Consider the following 20,978-nt stretch of genomic DNA (forward strand, 5'->3'; position numbering starts at 1 on the left):
TGCTGGGGTTGAATTTTGTCCCCTAAATTTGTATGTTCAAGTACTGACTTCCAGTAGCTGTGAATATGGCCTTACATGGAAATGGGTCTTTGCAGATGTTAAATGTGAGAAGTAATTACAGTCCTTAGTCTACTATGACTGTGTCCTTATAAAAAGGGGAAATTTGGACACAAAAATGCACACAAGGAGGATAGTTTGTGAAGACTGAAACTTTGCTGTTACAAGAAACAAGCAGAGCTGGAGAGAGGCCTGGAGAGCTCTTCCCCCTCTTCAGAGACAGCATGATTCAGTTTCCTAGATTTCTCAACTCAGAGGCAACAAATCTCCATTGCTCTAAGCCTCTCAGTTTGTGGTACTTTGTTACAGCAGCCCTAAGAAAGGAACACACCCATATTCTGCTCCATTCATTACTCTCTTCAGACCACAGTCGCCTCCCCGAGCCCATCCGAGGGTTAGTCAGGGAATTAAGGCCCCTCACGGACCACCATTGCTATTGGGTGGTCCACTGTCGGGAAGTCCTGGTCTCAGCTCTTAGTCTCCTGGAGCTGTCCTGAGCCTCCACCTTGCTGTCCCTGGAGTCCAGAAAGCCCAGGGCTGGCCAAACCCCACCCCTCACACCTCTCTTGATCCCTCCTCCCAGCCATCCATCCACTGGAACAGTCATATGTCCCTTCATTCTCTAGATGGTGCCACAGAAAGGCACAAAATGGGGTCATACCACACCAGCTGGTCATGGTGCCTTACCTGTGTCCATTGGTCCCAGGCTGGTGCTACAATGGGATGAGGGCAGCACAGGCTGTGAGGCCACATTCCATTGTTAGACGAGGGATAAAGCCAGCAAGGAGACGGGAAGGAATGGCCTGTGGGCAGCAGCCCCTCCTCACAGAGGGGGCTGAGATGGGCCTAGGCTCTGCATGTTCCCTGGAAGGGTCAAGGAGTGGTACCTCCTCCCATAGCAGCCAAAGGCATGGTAGTCACTGCTGCTGCCTCTGCTCTCTGAGTCTGGGGAGTCAGCCTGTGGTGGACATGGAGGTGGTTCTCCTGCTACAGGTAGGCAAGCGGCTGTGCCCTCCACTTCATACCACCATGCTGGCAGCACAACTTCTTTTTTTTTTTTTTTTTAGCACAACTTCTTTGAGTGCAGGATCCCTGGGAGGCTGGTCCCAGTACGCCCCTGCTTCTACTATAGGCCTGGGGACTGCCAGGGATGCGTGGGGCCACAGGTGAGCAGTGCGATGGCTTCCAGACCCAAAGGCTCCTGCTCTCTTTGCTGTGCCACCCCATTCCCTTCCTATCACAGTGCCCTTCTCCAACCTCTGTCAAGATTTTCCTGCTCCCCCTACCCCCACTGTCAGGTCTCCCAGCCACGGCTCCTCCTCCTGTTCCACCCATGACCCCACAGGAAAGTCAGTATTTGTGCCTCTGTCTCCACGGAGCAGCTTGGGAGCTCCAAGAGCAGGCCAGAGTCTTGACTTCTCTGGGTTAAGGGCTATTGACCTCAGCCCAGACCACATGTGGCTCTCTCCTGAGATGGGCACATGGTCAGCTGAGCACAAGGTCAGTCACAGACATTCCAAAATCAAGGCCACACAGACGGCTACCACAACGGACCCAGAAATTGAGCTTCCAGGAATTTATCCTAATAACCAGGTGAAGGGCAAAGGGCAGAGGACAGGGATGCCCATCCTAATGCTGCATCTAAAACATACACACTAGAAACCATCCAGATGTTCGTCTGTCGGGCACGCTGCATGACCAATGTACACTCACACCGTGAGACACTGGCCCAGGCAGAAAGGCTGATGTTCATCTCTGTACTTTGACACGGACAGATGCCCAGAATACATGGCTAAATGAATTAAAGGGGAGTTCAAAACATTAAACTTTAATTGACTACAACATCTGTGTCATAGACACAGTGAATTACAACCTGAAGGGAAAATCCACCCTGCTGTGCCCTGTGTGGGCTGCCCTGACACGTTTGCCTCCCAGTACTCAAGGGAGAAGCCCCTACACACAGAAATCTCAGAACACTCAGTAAACTTGGTGGAAAAGTCGGGCCTTGTGTATGGGCAGATGGCAAGGCAGCCAGCAGCAGAACACTCCCTTCTAGAATGGCCTTCTCTGCCACACAGGTGCACAGGAGCCTGACTCTGATCCAGTTCTGCCCTGAGTGGACAGACCCACCTTTAACTTCTGATCTCGTGAACATTTCTTAAATGCTTTCTCTATTACAGGGAATTGCCAACCAAACTATTCAAACATGATAGTGGGAGAGAATCTCTCAATGCTTTTCAGCAGAGCCCCGAGTGGAACTCTGGGGGCCTCCATTTTGTATTTGTGATAAAGCTCTGCACCTCCTTGTGTTGAATAACCAGACCATCCACACCCACTCCTCCTAGGGTGCTGCCTGGCTCCTGAGGACAGCTCAGTCCAGGCTGCTCCCTGAAAACTCAAGGAGCATCCTGGCTCCCCAGAAGGCATCGCCAGAGGCCTGGCTGTCGGCACACTGCACCTGGAAGACACCACAGGGTTAAACACAGAGGCTGCCTATGCCAGGCTAGAGACCTGCCCTCCTTCCTGGGTACCTCCTGACCTTTCAAAGACCCCCCTTCAGTCTGGACTCAGGAGGGAACACTGCCCCACAGCACCCCTCACCCCAGCTCCAGGACCAGTAATGTCCAGGCACAAATCTTCCTTGCCCCTGTTCCTCTTTGCCTGGGGTGGCACTTGCTGAGTTCTCAGCACTGTGAGCTGCAGACCCAGGAGTAAAGAGGGAATCATTCAGTGCTCATAGGGAAACCTCACCTGGCTGGAGGGCAGGGCCTGGCTCAGCTCCATGGCAGACACAGGGCCGGGGAAGGCGGATGGAGCTGGGGCCAGCTCTGGAGGGCTGGAAAAGAGACAGTGTAAGGATAGGCTGTCTCAAGGGGACACTAGGTAACAAAATCCACCCAGCTGTGCTTTCTTCCTCATCAGGAGCTGTTCTAATACCTGACACTCATCAGAACAGACTCTTTTTCTGCAGCGCTGTCATGTACGTAGGGTGTTAGGAGGGGAATGAATGTATTACACTGAGAGCAGGGTCAGCTGGTGGGTCACAGGGGTAACTGCACAGAAGGCTCAGGGCAGGCCCACAGAGCCAGTGAGCAGAAATGTTAAGGAAGCAGAGATCTCAAAGGAGGAACAGGCCTGGGGTGTGGAGACAAGACTGCGAGGAGCAGGAGGGAGAGCAAGGACGCATGGCACAGTCACTCAGGACAAGGGTTGGTAGTTCCTCAGCAAGGCCGGCACAAACGTGACACGTGACATGGCCACGGCACTCCTAGGCATGAACCAGGAGAAAGAAATGAAGGCAAGTGTGCACACTATACACACAGGATGTTCACAGCAGCCTTATCTGTGATGCCCCCAAATCCCCATCCACAGGGCAAGGGTGAAGAAGTTGTGGCACAGCTACGCCATGTTATGTGGCTCCAGAGAGGAATGAACTCTTCATGTAACCACAACACGGTGACTGTCAAGAGTCCTCATGCAGAGCGTAGGAAGCCAGACCAGAGCAAAACAAAGACCCAAATGTAGACCGTATTTACATGGAAGTCTATAAAATGCAGCTAATCCTTAGTGACAGAAGCAGATCCGTGGTCCTGGGTGGCCAGGGGGAGCCGCAGAAGGGCAGGAGGGGGGTACACTGAAGGCCTTCATCATAGTGGTGGCCTCGTGTGGACGAGAGTCACACTGAGAAAATTCAGGTGCTCCATCTACATACGTACAGTCAGTAACACCTCAATGAAGCCACTTTTAACCAAAGAACTGATGTTCTCAGGTTGAAAATGGCCTTCAGGTTGGAGCAGAGAGGCATGGGAGCTGGAGGAGCAAGAGGAAGGGTCGAGATGGCCATGTGGTGAGGTCAGGTGAGATACAGGGGACACCGTGGCTGTGGCAGCCTCTGCCTAGTCTCAGCTCCCAACCATGAATGGAAAAGCGAGTCCATCTACGTGGTGTACAGTTTCTCACAGTCTGGCTGTTTCAGCAAGCAGACCATGTGATTTGGGGCCTGCTCCCCCTTTTCTCCTATGTCCCCTATAATCCTGCCCTCATTAGCATGAGCCTTGAGTCAACCTGGTTTCAGCTTCCTGATGAGGGAGGAGACCTCACACCCTGGGGACCTGCTCTGCTCCTGCTGGCCCTAGTGTAGACATGATGGCGTGTCTGCTAGAACAGGACTGGTGGGGGTGATTGCCTCCCCACCAGAGGACCGCAGGTTACCCTGACACTCCTTCCTCCCTCCTGTCTCTGCAGGATTCCACCTGCTGTGCTGGCCTCGAAGGCCCTGGTCATCTTCTCTCTGTTTCTGAAGTCTGCAGTACTGACACTGCCAACAGCAAGTGCTCACGGGGCCGTTCCAGACCCCCCAAAAGTCCCTTTAAAACTACAGTTCAGGGCCGGGTGCAGTGGCTCAAGCCTGTAATCCCAGCACTTTGGGAGGCTGAGGTGGGTGGATCATGAGGTTAAGAAATCGAGACCATCCTGGTCAACATAGTGAAACCCCGTCTCTACTAAAAATACAAAAAATTAGCTGGGCATGGTGGCACGTGCCTGTAATCCCAGCTACTCGGGAGGCTGAGGCAGGAGAATTGCCTGAACCCAGGAGGCAGAGGTTGCGGTGAGCTGAGATCTTGCCATTGCACTCCAGCCTGGGTAACAAGAGTGAAACTCCGTCTCAAAAAAAAACAAAAAAAAAAACAAAACTACAGTTCAGAATATAAAATCAGGATGTCGATTCTGTCAGAAACTGACAGTGTTTGTCCAGGGAAAAGAAAACACCAGAAAGAGGCTGCTGGGGCCCAGGGTGATTTGGGGGGAGGGTTAGCCCTGATAATGTCCAATAAATGGGATGCCCACATCTGCTCGGATGTTTTGAGGTGCTCTTTTGAGACAAACGTACCCTTTTCTTCGTAGATGTAGGCTGTGGGGGACAGTTAGAGTTTTCAGCAATTAAAGGAAAGGGCTCTGTCTGCACAGTCTGGGATGGCGAGTCTGCAAACTGGGCCTTACCCCACACTGTGGCCCGTAGAAAGTATCGTCCAGGCCTGTGGCTCTTCAGGGCTTACCTCTGGGTGAGGACGAATTCAGGAGCTTGCAGTGGGGGCTGTGTCACCAGGTAGCTGCCCACCCGTAGCTCTGCCCGTCCATTGCTTGTGCCTGGACCCTCCTCTGGCTGCATGCTCTGGGGATGGCCGCTGGGTGGGCCAGCAAACCCTGCATGTGATGAGATTCCACGGCACACTGGCAGGATGAAGGAGCACAGCCCACGTGTGACACAACCAAGACCTCAAAGTAGGGAAGTGGATGCAGCCCAGCCCGGAACACATGAACCAGGCTCACGGTCCCTGGGCCTTAGTCTCCCTTTCCAAGGAAGGAACTGTCACCATTAACCTCAACAGCCTTTCTAGGCTTCCAGAGACCAAGACATGGTCTCATTCTGCTGACTTAAAGGCTGCCGTCATCGCAGACCTCATGTGCCCTCGGTGCCAGAGTCAGAGTCTGCAGCTTGCTCCCTCCTGCTGGCACAGAACGACATGCTAGGAGCCCCCAGTCTCCTCTTGTGGCTGGTTCATGGAGTGCTCAGCCACCAGCTCTTGATGGTTTCCACTTTCACCTCTTACTAAGGTTACCAAGATGTCACTGAGGTGTAAGTTGTCACTACCTTCCCCTCCCTTTGACTTTCCAGACAGTAGACAAGCTACTGTGGATTCTGTCAATTCTGGGTGGACATTTAGGAAAGCTGTGGCCTGAGAAGGCAGGTTTTTCCTGCCCTGAGTCTACTAGGCTATAAAACAAGTATTAAGATGGCCCTGATTTCAAGACACAGAACAACAGGCCTGGGGGTGAGGATCATGTTGTCCTCCTTCCTGTACACCAGAGTCACTACCTAACCTGGTTCCTAGCTGCCCAGGGCCTTCTTAGGTCAAAGGGACCCTCCTATGTGCCTGCTTTCTACTACTTTCTCTTTCATGCAGACTTTACAGACACCCTGGATAGAGAAAATAATGTTCAAGCACTAGTTTGGACATTCTGATTCCATCCACCATAGTAGAGCAATGGATACACATTCTCTCTCCAAGAGAAAGGGAAAGCCATGAGCACAATGTCCACGAGTTGTGCAGTCAGGATGCAAGTACAGCTCATGGTGACGGGGTGTCTGGCAGGGAGCTGGGGTGTGGGGCAGGGGCTGGGATTCCCAAGGAGCTCAAGAGGGAAATAATCCAGGTGCCCAGGCAGTAGCAGGGAGCCCGAAGGCAGGGATTTCAATAGACAGAACAAAGGAGTTTGCTGATTCCCAGGGAACGTCACCCCTCACTTGTGCAGGCCCCAGGTTTAAAGACGAGCTCCTCTTATCCCAGTGGGAAGACACCCGGTGACTGTCCCCACTCCAGCCTCATTAGTAATTACAGACAGGCAAATGTGGGTCTCCAACAGTTAAATTAAAAGGACAGCAAGACATGAAAGGCCAGTGTGACCAAACTGACAAGTCCCCTCTGGAGAAGTGAGCCCTCAGATCCCTTCCTCTTTCTGCCCCTGCATTAAGGAGGGGCCAGAATCCATGGTCCCAACAATCCTGCCTTCAGACAATGAAGCATATTTTAAAAATTCTTATTAGGAATCTTAGGGAAGTATGAGCTATTACATTCATAGAAAGCAACATAATCTATGAAGGAAGAAGCATTCTAAGATCAGTAAAGAAGGACTGAAATTCTCTTAAGATATATAACTGTTGGCCGGGTGTGGTGGCTCATGCCTGTAATCCCAGCAGTTTGGGAGGCTGGCTTGAGATCAGGAGTTCGAGACCAGCCTGACCAACATGGTGAAGCCCCATGTCTACTAAAAATGCAAAATTAGCCAGTGTGGTGGCCCATGCTGGTAGTTCTAGCTACTTGGGAAGCTGAGGCAGGAGAACTGCTTGAACCTGGGAGGCAGAAGTTTCAGTGAGCCGAGGTCATGATGTTGTATTCTAGCCTGAGCAACAAGATCAAAACTCTGCCTCAAAAAAAAAAAGATACACAACTCTTAAAACAAAAAAATCAAGAGAGAATTTAAGAAATACTAGGCCGGGCACGGTGGCTCAAGCCTGTAATCCCAGCACTTTGGGAGGCCGAGACGGGTGGATCACGAGGTCGAGAGATCGAGACCATCCTGGTTAACATGGTGAAACCCCGTCTCTACTAAAAATACAAAAAAATCAGCTGGGCATGGTGGCACGTGCCTGTAATCCCAGCTACTTGGGAGGCTGAGGCAGGAGAATTGCCTGAACCCAGGAGGTGGAGGTTAGGGTGAGCCGAGATTGCGCCATTGCACTCCAGCCTGGGTAACAAGAGCGAAACTCTGTCAAAAAAAAAAAAAAAAAATTACTAAAAATGCACATACAATTAAAAAAAAAACAAGATAAAAGGTAAGTTCTCTGGGTGACTAGTCCCAGAGTTCCAACATCCAAATAACATTTGTGTTCTAAAGAGAGGGCTGAAAACAAAGAAGCAGGAACTTACCAAAGATACTATCAAAGGATAAAAAAAAATGTGCAGAGCTTACAGGAGACTTTATTCTTTAAGATGAAAGTCTTAACAGCAAGATGAAGCCAAAAGACCCACACCTCGGACTCTCAGTGTGGAATTTCAGAACATCAAGACCAAAAAAAAAAGAAAAAGGAAAGAAAAAAAAAGAATCTAAAAGCTCCAAGAAAGAAAAAGTATGTTACCTTAAAGAGAATATACACACTGGGACACCTGACAACACTAAATGCTACAAAAAAAAAAAAAAAAAAAAGATAAAATGTCTTCAAATTTCTGAGGGGGAAAAAAGTATTTTCAACTCAGAATTCTGTCCTTGCAAAACTGTTAACCGAATGTGAAGACAGATCAAAGATGTTTTTAGAACAAACGAGGACTCAGGTAATTTATCCTGCAGGTGCCCTTTCTTGCAAAGTTGACTGAAGATGTTGGCTAACAAAACAAAGGAGTCAAATAAAGAAAGAAGCAGACCTGAAACTCAGGACACCCTGGAGCAAATCCAGAGAAGCAGCATGGGAGCACTGGGGACAACGGCTTCACTCCAGGTCTAGGAAGCATCACTTGGATGGAAAAGGGAAGAAGGAGGGCCCCCAGCGGCAATTTTTCAGACGAGATGCTTCAAATGCTGGAAGATGTTAAGTATGTGATAAAAGCAGACAACGCAAAAAGAAAAAGGAAAGGCATGGAGGAGGAGCAAGAAGGAAAAAGAGAAAGGAAAGGCATGGAGGAGCTGCAGGAAGGAAAAAGAGAAAGGAAAGGCATGGAGGAGCTGCAGGAAGGAAAAAGAGAAAGGAAAGGCATGGAGGAGCTGCGAGAAGGAAAAAGAAAAAGGAAAGGCGTGGAGGAGCTGTGAGAAGGAAAAAGAAAAAGGAAAGGTGTGGAGGAGCTGCGAGAAGGAAAAAGAAAAAGGAAAGGCGTGGAGGAGCTGTGAGAAGGAAAAAGAAAAAGGAAAGGCGTGGAGGAGCTGCAGGAAGGAAAAAGAAAAAGGAAAGGCGTGGAGGAGCTGCGAGAAGGAAAAAGAAAAAGGGAAGGCGTGGAGGAGCTGCAGGAAGGAAAAAGAAAAAGGAAAGGCATGGAGAAGCTGCAAGACAGAAAAAGAAAAAGGAAAGGCATGGAGGAGCAGCAAGAAGGAAAAAGAGAAAGGAAAGGCATGGAGGAGCTGCAGGAAGGAAAAAGAGAAAGGAAAGGCGTGGAGGAGCTGCAAGAAGGAAAAAGAGAAAGGAAAGGCATGGAGGAGCTGCAGGAAGGAAAAAGAAAAAGGAAAGGCGTGGAGGAGCTGTGAGAAGGAAAAAGAAAAGGAAAGGCGTGGAGGAGCTGAAGGAAGGAAAAAAGAAAAAGGAAAGGCGTGGAGGAGCTGCGAGAAGGAAAAAAGAAAAAGGAAAGGCGTGGAGGAGCTGCGAGAAGGAAAAAAGAAAAAGGAAAGGCGTGGAGGAGCTGCGAGAAGGAAAAAGAAAAAGGAAAGGCATGGAGAAGCTGCAGGAAGGAAAAAGAAAAAGGAAAGGCGTGGAGGAGCTGTGAGAAGGAAAAAGAAAAAGGAAAGGCGTGGAGAAGCTGCGAGAAGGAAAAAGAAAAAGGAAAGGCGTGGAGGAGCTGCGAGAAGGAAAAAGAAAAAGGAAAGGCATGGAGAAGCTGTGAGAAGGAAAAAGAGAAAAGAAAGGCATGGAGGAGCTGCAGGAAGGAAAAAAGAAAAAGGAAAGGCGTGGAGGAGCTGTGAGAAGGAAAAAAGAAAAAGGAAAGGCATGGAGGAGCTGCAAGAAGGAAAAAAGCTGAAGAGAAAAGATGTGTACACCCAGAGAATTTTAAATATAGGTTAATTTGGCTGGGCATGGTGGTTTACACCTGTAATCCCACCACTCTGGGAGGCTGAGGCGAGTGGATCACGTGAGGTCAGGAGTTCAAGACCAGGCTGGCCAACATAGTGAAACCCCATTTCTACTAAAAATAAAAAAATGCTGGGTGTGGTGGCAGGTGCCAGTAGTCCCAGCTACTCGGGAGGCTGAGGCAGGAGAATCACTTGAACCCAGGAGGCAGAGGTTGCAGTGAGCCCTGAGATCCTGCCACTACACTCTAGCAGCCTGGGTGACAGAGCAAGACTCCGTCTCAAGAAAAAAAAAAAAAAAAAAGGAAAAAATATAGGTAAATTCATAGTGCCAATTTCCGCCTTACAAACTGAGAAGTCTCACGATTCTGGGGTAATGGATGGACAAAACATACATCTAAATACACATTCTTTAAATGATTTTACAGCTTCAATCATAACCTAGAAAGAAACTAAAATCATGACATCTCTACTACGGGCTAAGGCGGGTGGATAGCTGGGGAGTCTACGGAGCTCAGCCTCCTCTGCTGCACCAGGTGTTAACAGATAAATCAGGTGGACTGCAGTGGAGAGCTCAGGGTGGCAGCTCTTTGCTTTCAACTTAACTCTTTCCTCTTCAGTGATATGCATACACACACACACACACACACACACACACACACACTGAGATGGATAAGAAACAATCTGGGATGTTTGTGGGAAGAGTCTTTGTTCTGGCTACATTGACTCCAGGCCTAATAAAACATCATGGGTTCAAGCAGCGTGGCCTTACCCACACTTCTATTCCCTCAATCAGGACCCGAGTAGTCACAATGTCTGCTGCTGAAACTCATGGTCTGTCTGAAGTGGACCCACCTGTAGGGCTGGGATCTCCAAGAGTGGCAATGGACACGGCCACCGCGGTGTCTGCAGGGCCCATTACGAAGTCCAGCCCATGACTGTGGACCAGCTGCCCAGTCTGGAAGGAAACTTCCTTGGAGGACGCCAGTGCAAGAGACATCAGCCAAGATTCAGGGGCAGCCACGGTTGGATCCAGTATGTCACTGCCAGCAGCCAGAGGGCAGAGGCCAGGGCCAGGGCAGAAGAGGGGGAGGGTAGCAGGATCATGGCCAGGCCCCTCCTGGTACATCTCGCCACCTGGCAGAGACCTGGGGGACATGGAGAACACTGTCTCTTGGTGGGCAGAGGCTCCCTCGGGCCAGGGTAGCAGGGAGCATAGGGTGCACAGACAGAGCTCAAACAGTACTGGTGTGCAGTGGGAACTCAAGATATACCGGCTAGTATTAACTCAACGAAAAGCAAAACAGACAAAGTACTAGAAACAAAGCATGGGGATAGCTAGGTGTGTCTTTAGGGGCAGGTCTGCAGGTGCTTCCTTCTAAGTCTGTCCCCCATTCTCCAAGACAGACATGAACTCAGGTTAGGAGTCAGGCTGCAGGAGCACAGGTGGGGTCAGAAGAAACTGCCCCCCACCCTCGTCCCTGAAGTGGGCTCCTGCTGGTGGCTTTCCTCTCCCTGGGGCCTACTTGATCCCATTGCGGGGGTCCTGTCATCCCTGTGCCCACTCCATGTCCTAGTCTCCACCCGAGGAGGAAAGGGAACCGAATAGGTGAGGTGTTTCCATGGCCGTGGAGATGACAGTACCTGGAAGCCAGTGGCCTTGAGACTGTCTCATCTGCAGGCAAGTCCGGGGCTAAGGCCAGTGGTTCCCATGGTCCTTGAGTGGTCTCTGGAAAATACTGTGGAGGTCCCTTTTCCTCACGTTTCTCTGAAGGTGATGAGATGGGAGAAGAGGCTTAGTGAGGCTGCAGGTCCGAGCCTCCTCAGCAGGTACGAGCAGCCCAGCTGGTTGGAAAAGGCTGTCGCCATGGGGCCATCCCAGTATTTTGGCTTCCTGGCCTGTCTCTGGTGTGAATCAACAATCCATAATTGCCAACCCAGGACACCCCAAATCCTAGTGCTTGATTCACTTCTCAAACTGACTCACCAATTCCTTCTGTGGCCACACAATGCCCCTCCTCTCCAGCCCAGCTCCTGGCCCTGCCACACAGTGACCTTGAAATGCAGCGGGGCAGCCACAGCCCGGCCTGTACCAGTCTTGAGCCTCAGACCCTCAAACTCTGTGATCTTACTCCCACAGAGTGACACCTGGAACCTACTGACTGGGGGAGGGCTACCCCTGTAACCAGCATGACTACCCAGGCCTGGCCCTTGTCAGAAATCAGCTCCCCAACCACAAAGAAACTGGGGCCATTGGGCCACTCACCTGACCACTGAGGCCTGTCCACAAACCCAGAGTCAACATGGGGCTTGCCTGAGGGCTGCAGGCGGTCGGGACCCCACTCCCTTGTACCAGGGTCTTCAGCTGTGGCCTGCCCGGCCGGCTCCATGTGCGTGGGAAGGGCTCTTTGGCGGCGCCGGTAATTGGCAAACCAGTTGTACACCTGCTCAGGGGTCAAGCTCGTCTCCAAAGCCAAGTTCTCCTGCCCCCAAACAATAAAACTTCTAGCCCTGCTTCCATTCCCTGAAGACAGGGGTATGGAGAAGTGGCTCTGATAGCTCATTTCCACCAAGAAAGAGGGTGAGGGCCCAGCCTAATCTCTCCAAGGACAGCAGAGAGCAGTGAGCATGACCAGAACATGCGGACCTTGCCTCCTTGGGCTGATCCCCATTCCCTAGGCAGTGAGGTCCAGGCCAAGGTGTCTGTACAGCCACATGTGCATATCCCCGAGTGGGGTCCTTGCTAGGCCCACCCAGACAGCATGCCCAGGGTCACCTGAGCCCCAGAGGTGCAAGGCCTGCAGACTGACACCACCTGTGCCTGGCACAAACCCACTGCACAGTGGGAGACCATGTTGGTTGGCAGATGCCTCAACCCCTTGTCTCAGTGCCTGGCACACAGTGAGTGCTGAGTGCGCAGCTGTGGGGTCACACACATGGATGTTATGACTCCATGTGAGAAAATGAAACCCTTCACGTGGCAGACAGGACTGTCTGCAGGGGCTGCCAATCAACAGGGTACCAGCTGGTCCCCCATCTTACTAAGAACTCTGGACACAGACATCCAGAGGAGAGGTCGAAACCACCAGCACCCTGGAGGACAGGGCCACTGAGGAGCCTGGGGTAGGGATATCCCCTTGTGGAGGGGAGGAACCAGGGGGAACCCCTGGGTCCTGGGTGTCTTCTATTCTTACCCTCTCAGCCTTGCTGGGGTTGGTGCTCACCCCCACAGCGAAATTGTGCAGCTTCTCTCGAACCTCTCTGGGGAAGTTCCGGGTCTTCAGCCCCTCTGGGCAGAGGGAGGGGGGCGGGGGGTTCCTGGGCAGAGGGAGGGGGGCAGGAGGTTCCTGGGTGAGGATAGGGAGGAGGTAGTAACATACAGGACCCTCCAAATCTGTTCCCTTCTCCAGGCCTAGCCTTCTGCAGAAGGTCACACTTCCTTCCCTGTGCCTCCTCCTGGGGGATGCCACTGTCTCCTTGTCTCTGTGACACACCTGGACCCTGGCACCTTGCCACTAAAAGCACTGCTCCTCAGCTCACAAAATCCAGTTAGTTTCTTAACTCTCCTTTTAACTGGCACCTCCTTGGCTGCACTGGCTTCTGAATTCTGCGCACCACTGGATTTCCTCTTCCTCTCACTGGCCACGTCTCAGCTGATTCTTCCTCATCCCCCTCTGCGTTACAAAGTCCCAGAGGTCTGTTCCCTGAACACAGAGGACCCCTCCTTTCTCTGTGCCTTCCCAGGGTTTCAGTGTCACTCACAGAGATGACAAAGGGATGTGTGGCTGGCCAGTGCTGGAGCTGGACACCAGGGGTGTTCCCACTGGTCATGCTCCTCTCTAGTGCTGAGCAGATTTGAACATTTCATAAGAAAAAGGTGATACATGCAACAGCATCACTCGTCTGTAGAAGGCGTGTCATCCGAATGCCTACTGGGACGTCTGAAATGCATCTCACACATCATGAATTCCAGAAGAACTCCATCCTCCCTCTCTAAACGTTCCCCGACCCCTGTGCACCTCAGTGAAGGAACCCTCATGCTCCTGGTGTTTCTCACACAGGCCAAGAGCCCTGGAGTCTGCATTAGTCCCCTCTTTACCTCCTGCAACGTGTCCAGTAACCCCCCAGCTCCACCTCCAAAATGTACCTTGACCCAATCCTGTTTCCTTTCCCCAGCCACTGTCCCAGCCCTGAGCCAGGACTGGAACCTCCTAGAAACCCCAGCATCTACTCCTGACCCCTGTATCTGCATCTACTGTGACTCAGATGCCACCCCTTCCTGAAACCCCTGGACCATCAGCCAGGGGTCATAACCCAATCCAGCAGCTACCATGGCTGCAGGCCCAGTGTCCTGTTGCTCATCAGCCTCTAAGGCAGGGTTGGTGAATCCCATTCCACTGCCTGCTTCTCTGGCTACTGTCTAAGAATTGGTTTTACATTTTTCTTTCTTTTTTTTTTTTTTTTTGAGATGGAGTCTCACTCTGTTGCCCAGGCTGGAGTGCAATGGCGCAATCTCAGCTCACTGCAACCCTCGCCTCCTGGGTTCAAGCGATTCTCCTTCCTCAGCCTCCCGAGTAGCTGGGATTACAGGTGTGCACCACCACACCCAGCTAATTTTTGTATTTTTAGTAGAGATGGGGTTTCACAATGTTGGTCAGGCTGGTCTCGAACTCCTGACCTCGTGATTCGCCTGCCTTGGCCTCCCAAAGTGCTGGGATTGCAGACGTGAGCCACCACTCCTGGTCTGATTTACATTGTTCAAAGGCTGTTAACACATAAACCCCAAAATATTTACTATATGCCCCTGAATACCAGGCTCCTCTGACCACAAGTCTTTGAATGTGTTGTCCCTTCCTGGAAACTTCTGCTCACATGGCTGGCACGATCACCACACTCAAGACTCTCCTCCAAGACTTGGAGCAGCCTGCACTGACCACCCCATCTAAAGCAGCCAACCGCTCACAGCCTCTTCTGAGTATATTCTCTTCATAGCACTTCTCACTCTCTGAATTATGTGATCTACTTTATTTCTTTGTCTGTTGGCCACTGTCCACATTACTGCTGGGCTTCTGACAACTTGCCTCACTCCATCACTTTATTTGATGGCTACCATGCAAAAAAATTCTCTGGGCCAAAAAGGTACGCATGTCTTCTTCCTCCAGCGCCCAGTATTGTTAGTGACCAGGCCCTGCCCTGTGGCTCAGGAATCCTTCATGACTTGGGCTTTCAGGAGTTCACAGCAAGATCTACAGCCCTTCTGTGAGCAGTGGAGAGCACCTGGGATGAAGAGAAAAGGCTCCCAGGAGTTTGAGACCAGCCTGGGAAATACAGCAAGACCCTGTCTTCACAAAAATTAAAAATTAGCCAGGCATGGTGGTCAGATGTACTTGGGGGCTGAGGTGTGGGAGGATCACTTGAGCCTGGGACATTGAGGCTGTAGTGAATCATGACTGTGCCACTGCATGCTAGTCTGGGCAACAGAGCGAGACCTTGTCTCAATTCTTTTAAAAGAACAAAGGCTCCAATACCTCACTGTCTGGGCTACGGTCCTGGCTTTGCAACTCTCACGTGGGGCCTCAGATTAACCTTTCTGTGCCTCAGCTTCCTCACTCATAAGTGGTGATGATGGTGATAACAACAATTACTAGCACTAACATTTATTCAGTGCTGAGAATGGTGGCAATGACCAGGACTGCCACTTATTTAATGTCTATCATGTGCCCGGCACTATTCTCAGCCCCTGACATGTAACTCATGCTAACACTGGCAACATTCTCACCCCTACCTCTTTGAAAGGCCTTGCGGCCCCTCAGTGGCCACCTACCCTCCATGTCCACTGTCCCTGGTTCGAGGGCCCCCTTTCTGGCCGGTCCCTGGGTGGGTGCTAGGGGCAGGGATGATCAGGATGCCAACCTCCTGACCTTACCCTCAGACACACTGCGGTCAGCCATCCATTTCCAGCCATCCGCTGAGTGAAAGGGCTGGTGGAGAGTGTAGCTCAGTGATCAGCATCCAGCACTAGTGTGACACACTGAAGCCATCTTATGCTGACTACACTGTGACTTACTGTTCAGGCAGACATTTCCTACCCATGTCTCCTCCTACTTTGCTTCAGTCCCTCTGGGATTTGCATTGTACATCTAATCCCTTGGGATCACCATGAAATATGCACGAGTAAATCCTCGTGGGTTACCTCTTTCTGCAGCGGAACTTCTGCACGGGGGTGAGTGCAGCCACGCCCAGCCTCCTCATGACCAGACGGTAGTGGATGTTGTTCCAGAGCTGCACCAGCTCCTGGCTGCCTCCTGGCACCTGGCACCCCTGCCAAGAAGAGCATGCTGAGCCCTGGCCACCCACCCTGGAGCACTGTTTGGACCCGTGTCTACCATCCCAAACCAACTCAGCAATGGGAAAGGCAGTGATGGGATGAGCAGGGCTCTGGGTTCAAGCCCACTGATTTTGCAAAGTGCCAGCGTGGCCACACAATGCAGGCCTTGAGTCAGATGGCCCTCACTCCATTCCTAGCAGGCTCAGACCTTGGGCAGATGCATTCACATCAGCCTTGAATGGGCTGCCTTTAAACCTTCAACCCTCCTCAAAACACAATGGTAAGGCACATGTGACAAGAGAAAGTCCAGTGATTCTCTTCTGGCCAACAGCAAATGACAAGTGGAGCCGGGGTCATAATCACATGGTGTGATCTGAGGGTCTGATGTCTGATTCACATCTTACGTGAAAGACCTTTGTCTCCCAGCAGCAGTGCTGGCCCCTCAGCACATTCTAAGGTGAGGGGAATGAAGGGGTCCCTGTCCAGTTCACCCGTCTGCTTAACAGAGGATGCCTGGTGCTGGTCTCTGCTGTGATTCCTGTGTGGCTCCCACCATTCCCTTAATTCCCATCATCTGCCACAGGAGTGGTCCCTGTGGCCCCACACAGGCCTTAAACTACAGTGTTGCTTGGACCATCCTGGCAAGGGAGGTGCTGAGAATCATTCAGCTTTCTCTCTGAGGCATCAGAGAGGCCCAGTCTTGCTGGGCAATGACCCCTCAGAGCTGATCCCTCTGTGCCCCCGTCTCCTCCCAGCATGTGGCCTCAGGGAACCTGCATGACATGGGGGCAGGGCTGGGCAGGAACACACTGCACAGGCTGGGGTTGCTGCCCATTCTTGGTGTGGTGGTCCCTTTGTGTCTCCCAGGTCAGCCCAGGTGGTGCACGTCATGTGCTGGATGCCTGTGTCACTTGCTGAAATGTGAAAATTTCTGAATTGCAGAAAACATTAGGCGCAAAGGGCAATATGGCTCCTCAGACATACACGTGGGTCACCCTGACTGAGCTAATTCCTCTCCGGGGGTTTTCATCACTGATGCCAGTGAGTGCCTTCACGGCAGTCGTTACAACTCTAACTGCATGCCCTCATTTGTTTACTTCATTCGTTTTGACAGATTTGAAAGCCCTCGAGCCCTGCCAGGTTCTCGGTGTCATGCAGTGTGTCAGCCAATCTTGCAGGGAGAAAGACTCTGGTGGCCCTGCCTCTGTGCACCGTCAGTGCAGTGAGGGAGGCAGATGGAAGGCACATCAACAAACATATAACCTTCTAGTTACAGAGGAAGGGCCAGAGAAGGGGCAATGGGGGCAAGACTGGAGAGTGAAGGGGGCATCACCTCCATGGTCTGACATTTAAAGTAGAAACCAGAAGTGTAGGAAGGTACCAGCCAGAGAGCCAGGTGCCAGCCTCCAGCAGAGGGAATGACACCTGCAAAGGCCTTGGGACAGAGAAGTATCTCAGGAGTTGGAATGGCAAGGAGACTGGCGTGGCCACTGCAGAGGAGGCTGGGGGGAGCCAGAGGTGACAGGAAAGCAGCAGGCTCAGAACCTGGCTCTGGGAGCCACTGCTCAGGGCACACTATGATGCCATTTGCATTGTAAAAAACGACTTCTGGCTGCTGTGTGCACAGGCACAGGGGCAGGAGGACACTACACTAGCTCTGTTGGGGCTGGAAGGAATTGAATATCTTGAAGGGGAACTCACAGTGAATTATGCACAGACTGGATTACAGGGCCAAAGAAAGGAAAAAACAGGCCTTCACATTCCTTTTTGGAAACCTTTGGGCCATATGTTTTCTGCAATTCAGAATATTTCAGATTTCAGCAAGTAACATAGGCATCCAGCACATGATACGCACCATTCAGGACCACCTGGGACAGCACCCTGTCACCAAGCACACCCTTATTTAGGCAGCAAAATGTACAGTCGTCACATTAGTTGGACCAACAAATGCTCTAAACAGCTTCAGATCAGCACAGGTCAGGTGCAACGCCTAACGTGTTGAGGTTGAAGGTACCAGGAGGTGAGTGACCAAGACGCTTTTGGTTTTCAGAGGTCTCCATTGCAGACTTGCAGCCAGAGACTGAGAGGGGTGCTGAATGCCCTGCCGACTGAGACGTCGACTCTCCAAAACCAGGCTCGCACTTATTCACTCTGTTGGCATCACGCCTGTCACGGATCACCACTCAACAGGGATTCGATGAATGAGTAGTTTAAACTCATATTACCAAACTTGTGAGAGCTTGGTAATGACAGTGGACTAAGCTTATATAAAACGCGCCTCCCAGGTTTTTCAAAGGCACTGGGGTGTGGGCCTCCGGTCAGCGGGTTCCTACTAACTCCCAGGTACTACTGCAGTGCTGGGGATGGTGGAGGCTGCCTGGAGAAGTTGCCACCTCTCTCTGCACCCCACCATGAAGCCCAGACCTACCTCCAGGAGCTGGCAAGCCGCCTGCTGCTGCTCCTGCTGGTCCAGGACTCGGGCACACACCAGGGCAACATCTGCATTGTCCAGGAGGTGCAGGCGGAGCTGGCTGTCCAGAATGGCTGAAACCAAAGGCTTCACCTGGGCAAGGTCATGCTGAAAGTGACGGCACAGCCTGCTCGCAAGGGTCACCAGCTCTGCCGGGGGTGGGCAGGTGTCCTCATGCTCCTTCAGCAGAGTCAGGAAGCTCTGCATCCTGTGCTGGGTTGTGGCCACTCTGCCAACACAGAGAACAGTCACAGGAATGGGCAACACTGACCACACCCTTTCTGGCAATCAATCATTCAGCCCACTCTGCGAAGCAGGTGTTGCCACGATTGTCGTGCCATGGAAACTTGGGAGTCGGAGTAAGACCTCACGCATCCTGAGAGGGCAGCACCATGGCAGACACCCTCTAGAATTTCCTTCTAATCCCCCAAATACTTTAGTCTTTAACAAACACAGCTGGGCACCAAGCACTGGGCTGGGTACTACTTGCAACAGCTCCTCCACTTCTCTGAACCTTCCACCTGGCCCCTGGTCCACAGCCCACACTGTTCCTCTCAGCTCTGCTTATCCTTCCTTTCGTCCACCCTGCCACACACTTTGTGATTATATTTCATCTCACTCCTTCTCTGGGCTCACTGGGGTAGGGACCTTATGTGCAGTGGTCACCAGTGGATGCCAAGGCCTTCCATCGGAATCCACATACATGCACTTTTTTTTTTTTTTTTTTTGAGATGGAGTCTTGCTCTGTCACCCAGGCTGGAGTGCAGTGGCATGATCTCGGCTCACTGCAGCTTCCACCTCCCGGGCTCAAGCGATTCTCTTAGTAGCTGGGATTGCAGGCGTGTGCCACCACGTCCAGCTAATTTTTATAGTTTTAGTAGAGACGGGGTTTCATCATGTTGGTCAGGCTGGTTTTGAACTCCTGACCTGGTGATCCGCCTGCCTTGGTCTCCCAAAGTGCTGGGATTACAGGCGTGAACCCCCACGCCCGGCCCACATGCACTTGTTTTAACAGCAGAACGTGCTTATGCCAATACTTAATCCAAACTTCACAACCGCACGTTTGGTCCTGCATCCACATGAGGGACCTATACTTGTCCTAACGGGGCCCCGCCTAAGGACGTTTAGGGAGCTGGCAGTGACTGCTTTTCCCAACAAAAACCATCTTTCCCAACCCATCTTACTCCCGCGGAACACATTTTTATTAACGTAAGTGGAGATATGGTAGTAGGTGCTGCCGCCAATGCTTTCCTTTGAAAGGTCTGTGCATCTTCAGAGCAGCAGAGAACCAGCTAGGCTGTGCGCCCCCAGGCGACGGGTTCTGTCCGCCCGCATCGCCTCCCGCGCCAAGGGGACGCGACCTAGTCGACGCCACCGCTTCCCCCGGCTCTAGCGCCATCTCACTCGGGTCCTACTCAGGGCTCCGCATTTGCAGCACCACAGCGGGCAGGAGGCCCTGGACCCTGACTCCCTTGAGGGAACGGAGGCTGCCCGGGCCTCGGAGGAGGGAAGAGGAGGCTCCCAGGCCTGGGTTTCCTGCAGCGCCGAGCCCCACCGGCTCTGAGAGGGGTGCGGTTCCTGCCATTTCTGGAAGCAAAAGGGTTCCGGGAGGGACCTTGGCTTGTCCGCCCGGTGCCCTGAGGGGCACTTGGCTCCGCCTGGAATGGAAGGAAAGGTCGCGGGAGGGGGCGCTGCTGGGCTTCCCGCCTGTGGCATGACCCCCACTCGTGGGCAACCATCCCCTACCTTGCTGGCGCGCCGCTCCCTGCAGAGGCCGGGACTCCTGCCTGGGGCTCCACCCTCAACCCTGCCCCGGCCACCGCACTCCTCACCCTCCAGGACCCCCGATTACCCACTGGCACGCCCCCGACTCGCTCTCTGGGACCCTCGCCCCCGCACTCCTCACCCCCCCGGGACGCCCCCGCCTGCGCGCCCCTCACCCTCCGGGCCCCGCTTCTGCGCCGGCGCACGTACCTGGCGCGCACTGGAGGCCAGCGCGGAAGGCGCGGGCGCCACAAAGTATCCAGGCCGCGGCCAATCCCCGCGAGGCTCCGCCCACGAGCCGGCCCGGGGCCCTGCGCCCCTCAGCCGCCCGCGGAGTCTGGGGGGAGCTGGGGGCTACGCCGGGGCTCGGGTGTCTGTGGCATCTGCGGGTCGAGGAGTCTGGGGCATCCGGGACGACCCCGGGGGTCCTCGGGGCCGCAGTGCGGGGGTCTGAAAGGCCTGGAGCCCCGCGGGTGGGTGGGGGAGGGCGCCGCGACCCCCGCCCTGCCGTGGAGCAGAGGGAACGGTGACCCGCCGCTGACCCCGCTTCTCCCGCCCTGGCGCAGGCGCAGCGGGTCAGGCTGGGGTCGTGGCTCAGTGGGGCGCAGCGCGTTCCTGGCGCCGGGGAGGAGGGCGCCTCTGGAACCCAGACCCGTAGGGGACCTGTCTGGGTCTAGCGGGCTGAGGCGGGGGTGGGGGTCTGGGGATGGACCACATCCGCCCAGATGAGCCCTACGGGTGGCTCCCTCAGGGAAAGCCTGGAGCAGCCTGACCGCGGTTGACCTCCATGACCCCGGGCACCCCAGGACGGGGAGATCCCGGGTCGGGGGTGGTGTCCTTACAGACCTGGTCAAAATACGGCTAGGAAATCAATGAAGACCCCAAGTCCTGGCGTGGGCACAGTTCAGCCTCTTCCCTTGTGGAGTTCGTAGTTTTTTGTGTGCGTTTGTGGGATTTTTTAAGTGTTCTATTATTATGTTTTTTATTTTGAGACAGAGCCTCGCTCTGTCTCCCAGGCTGGAGTGCAGA

At 52.9% G+C, this 20,978-nt stretch overlaps 1 protein-coding gene across 3 annotated transcripts; it reads right to left on the minus strand.

Moving 5' to 3' along the window:
• Positions 1 to 1,864: 1,864 nt before the first annotated feature.
• Positions 1,865 to 20,477, minus strand: ANHX (anomalous homeobox). Of its 3 annotated transcripts, none has more exons than XM_017969229.4 (10): positions 20,160 to 20,477; positions 18,144 to 18,414; positions 15,581 to 15,708; positions 12,582 to 12,705; positions 11,654 to 11,870; positions 11,032 to 11,155; positions 10,243 to 10,535; positions 5,115 to 5,262; positions 2,809 to 2,893; positions 1,865 to 2,515 (listed from the first exon to the last, which is right to left on the minus strand). In XM_017969229.4, the coding sequence occupies exons 2-10, from the start codon at positions 18,390 to 18,392 to the stop codon at positions 2,429 to 2,431; spliced, it is 1,455 nt and encodes a 484-aa protein (XP_017824718.2). In that variant the 5' UTR covers positions 18,393 to 18,414; positions 20,160 to 20,477; the 3' UTR covers positions 1,865 to 2,428. The 3 variants fall into 3 exon arrangements, with proteins under 3 accessions (XP_017824718.2, XP_078193998.1, XP_078194000.1); XM_078337872.1 differs by lacking the exon at positions 20,160 to 20,477 and adding an exon at positions 19,932 to 20,148; XM_078337874.1 differs by lacking the exon at positions 5,115 to 5,262 and having other exon boundaries at positions 2,382 to 2,515.
• Positions 20,478 to 20,978: the final 501 nt, after the last annotated feature.

The sequence above is a fragment of the Callithrix jacchus genome, chromosome 9 (assembly GCF_049354715.1).
Source record: "Callithrix jacchus isolate 240 chromosome 9, calJac240_pri, whole genome shotgun sequence".
In the NCBI taxonomy this organism is placed as follows: domain Eukaryota; kingdom Metazoa; phylum Chordata; class Mammalia; order Primates; family Cebidae; genus Callithrix; species Callithrix jacchus.

Bases quoted from the DNA above. Each gene is read 5' to 3' on its own strand.
- ANHX (XM_017969229.4), bottom strand. From the start codon at position 18,392: ATGCAGAGCTTCCTGACTCTGCTGAAGGAGCATGAGGACACCTGCCCA. The intron at 11,156-11,653 runs GTGAGTGGCCCA...CATCACCTTCAG, and splicing joins GGACAGGCCTCAGTGGTCAG to AGAAACGTGAGGAAAAGGGA. The intron at 2,516-2,808 runs GTGAGGTTTCCC...GGTGTCTTCCAG, and splicing joins AGGCCCTGCCCTCCAGCCAG to GTGCAGTGTGCCGACAGCCA.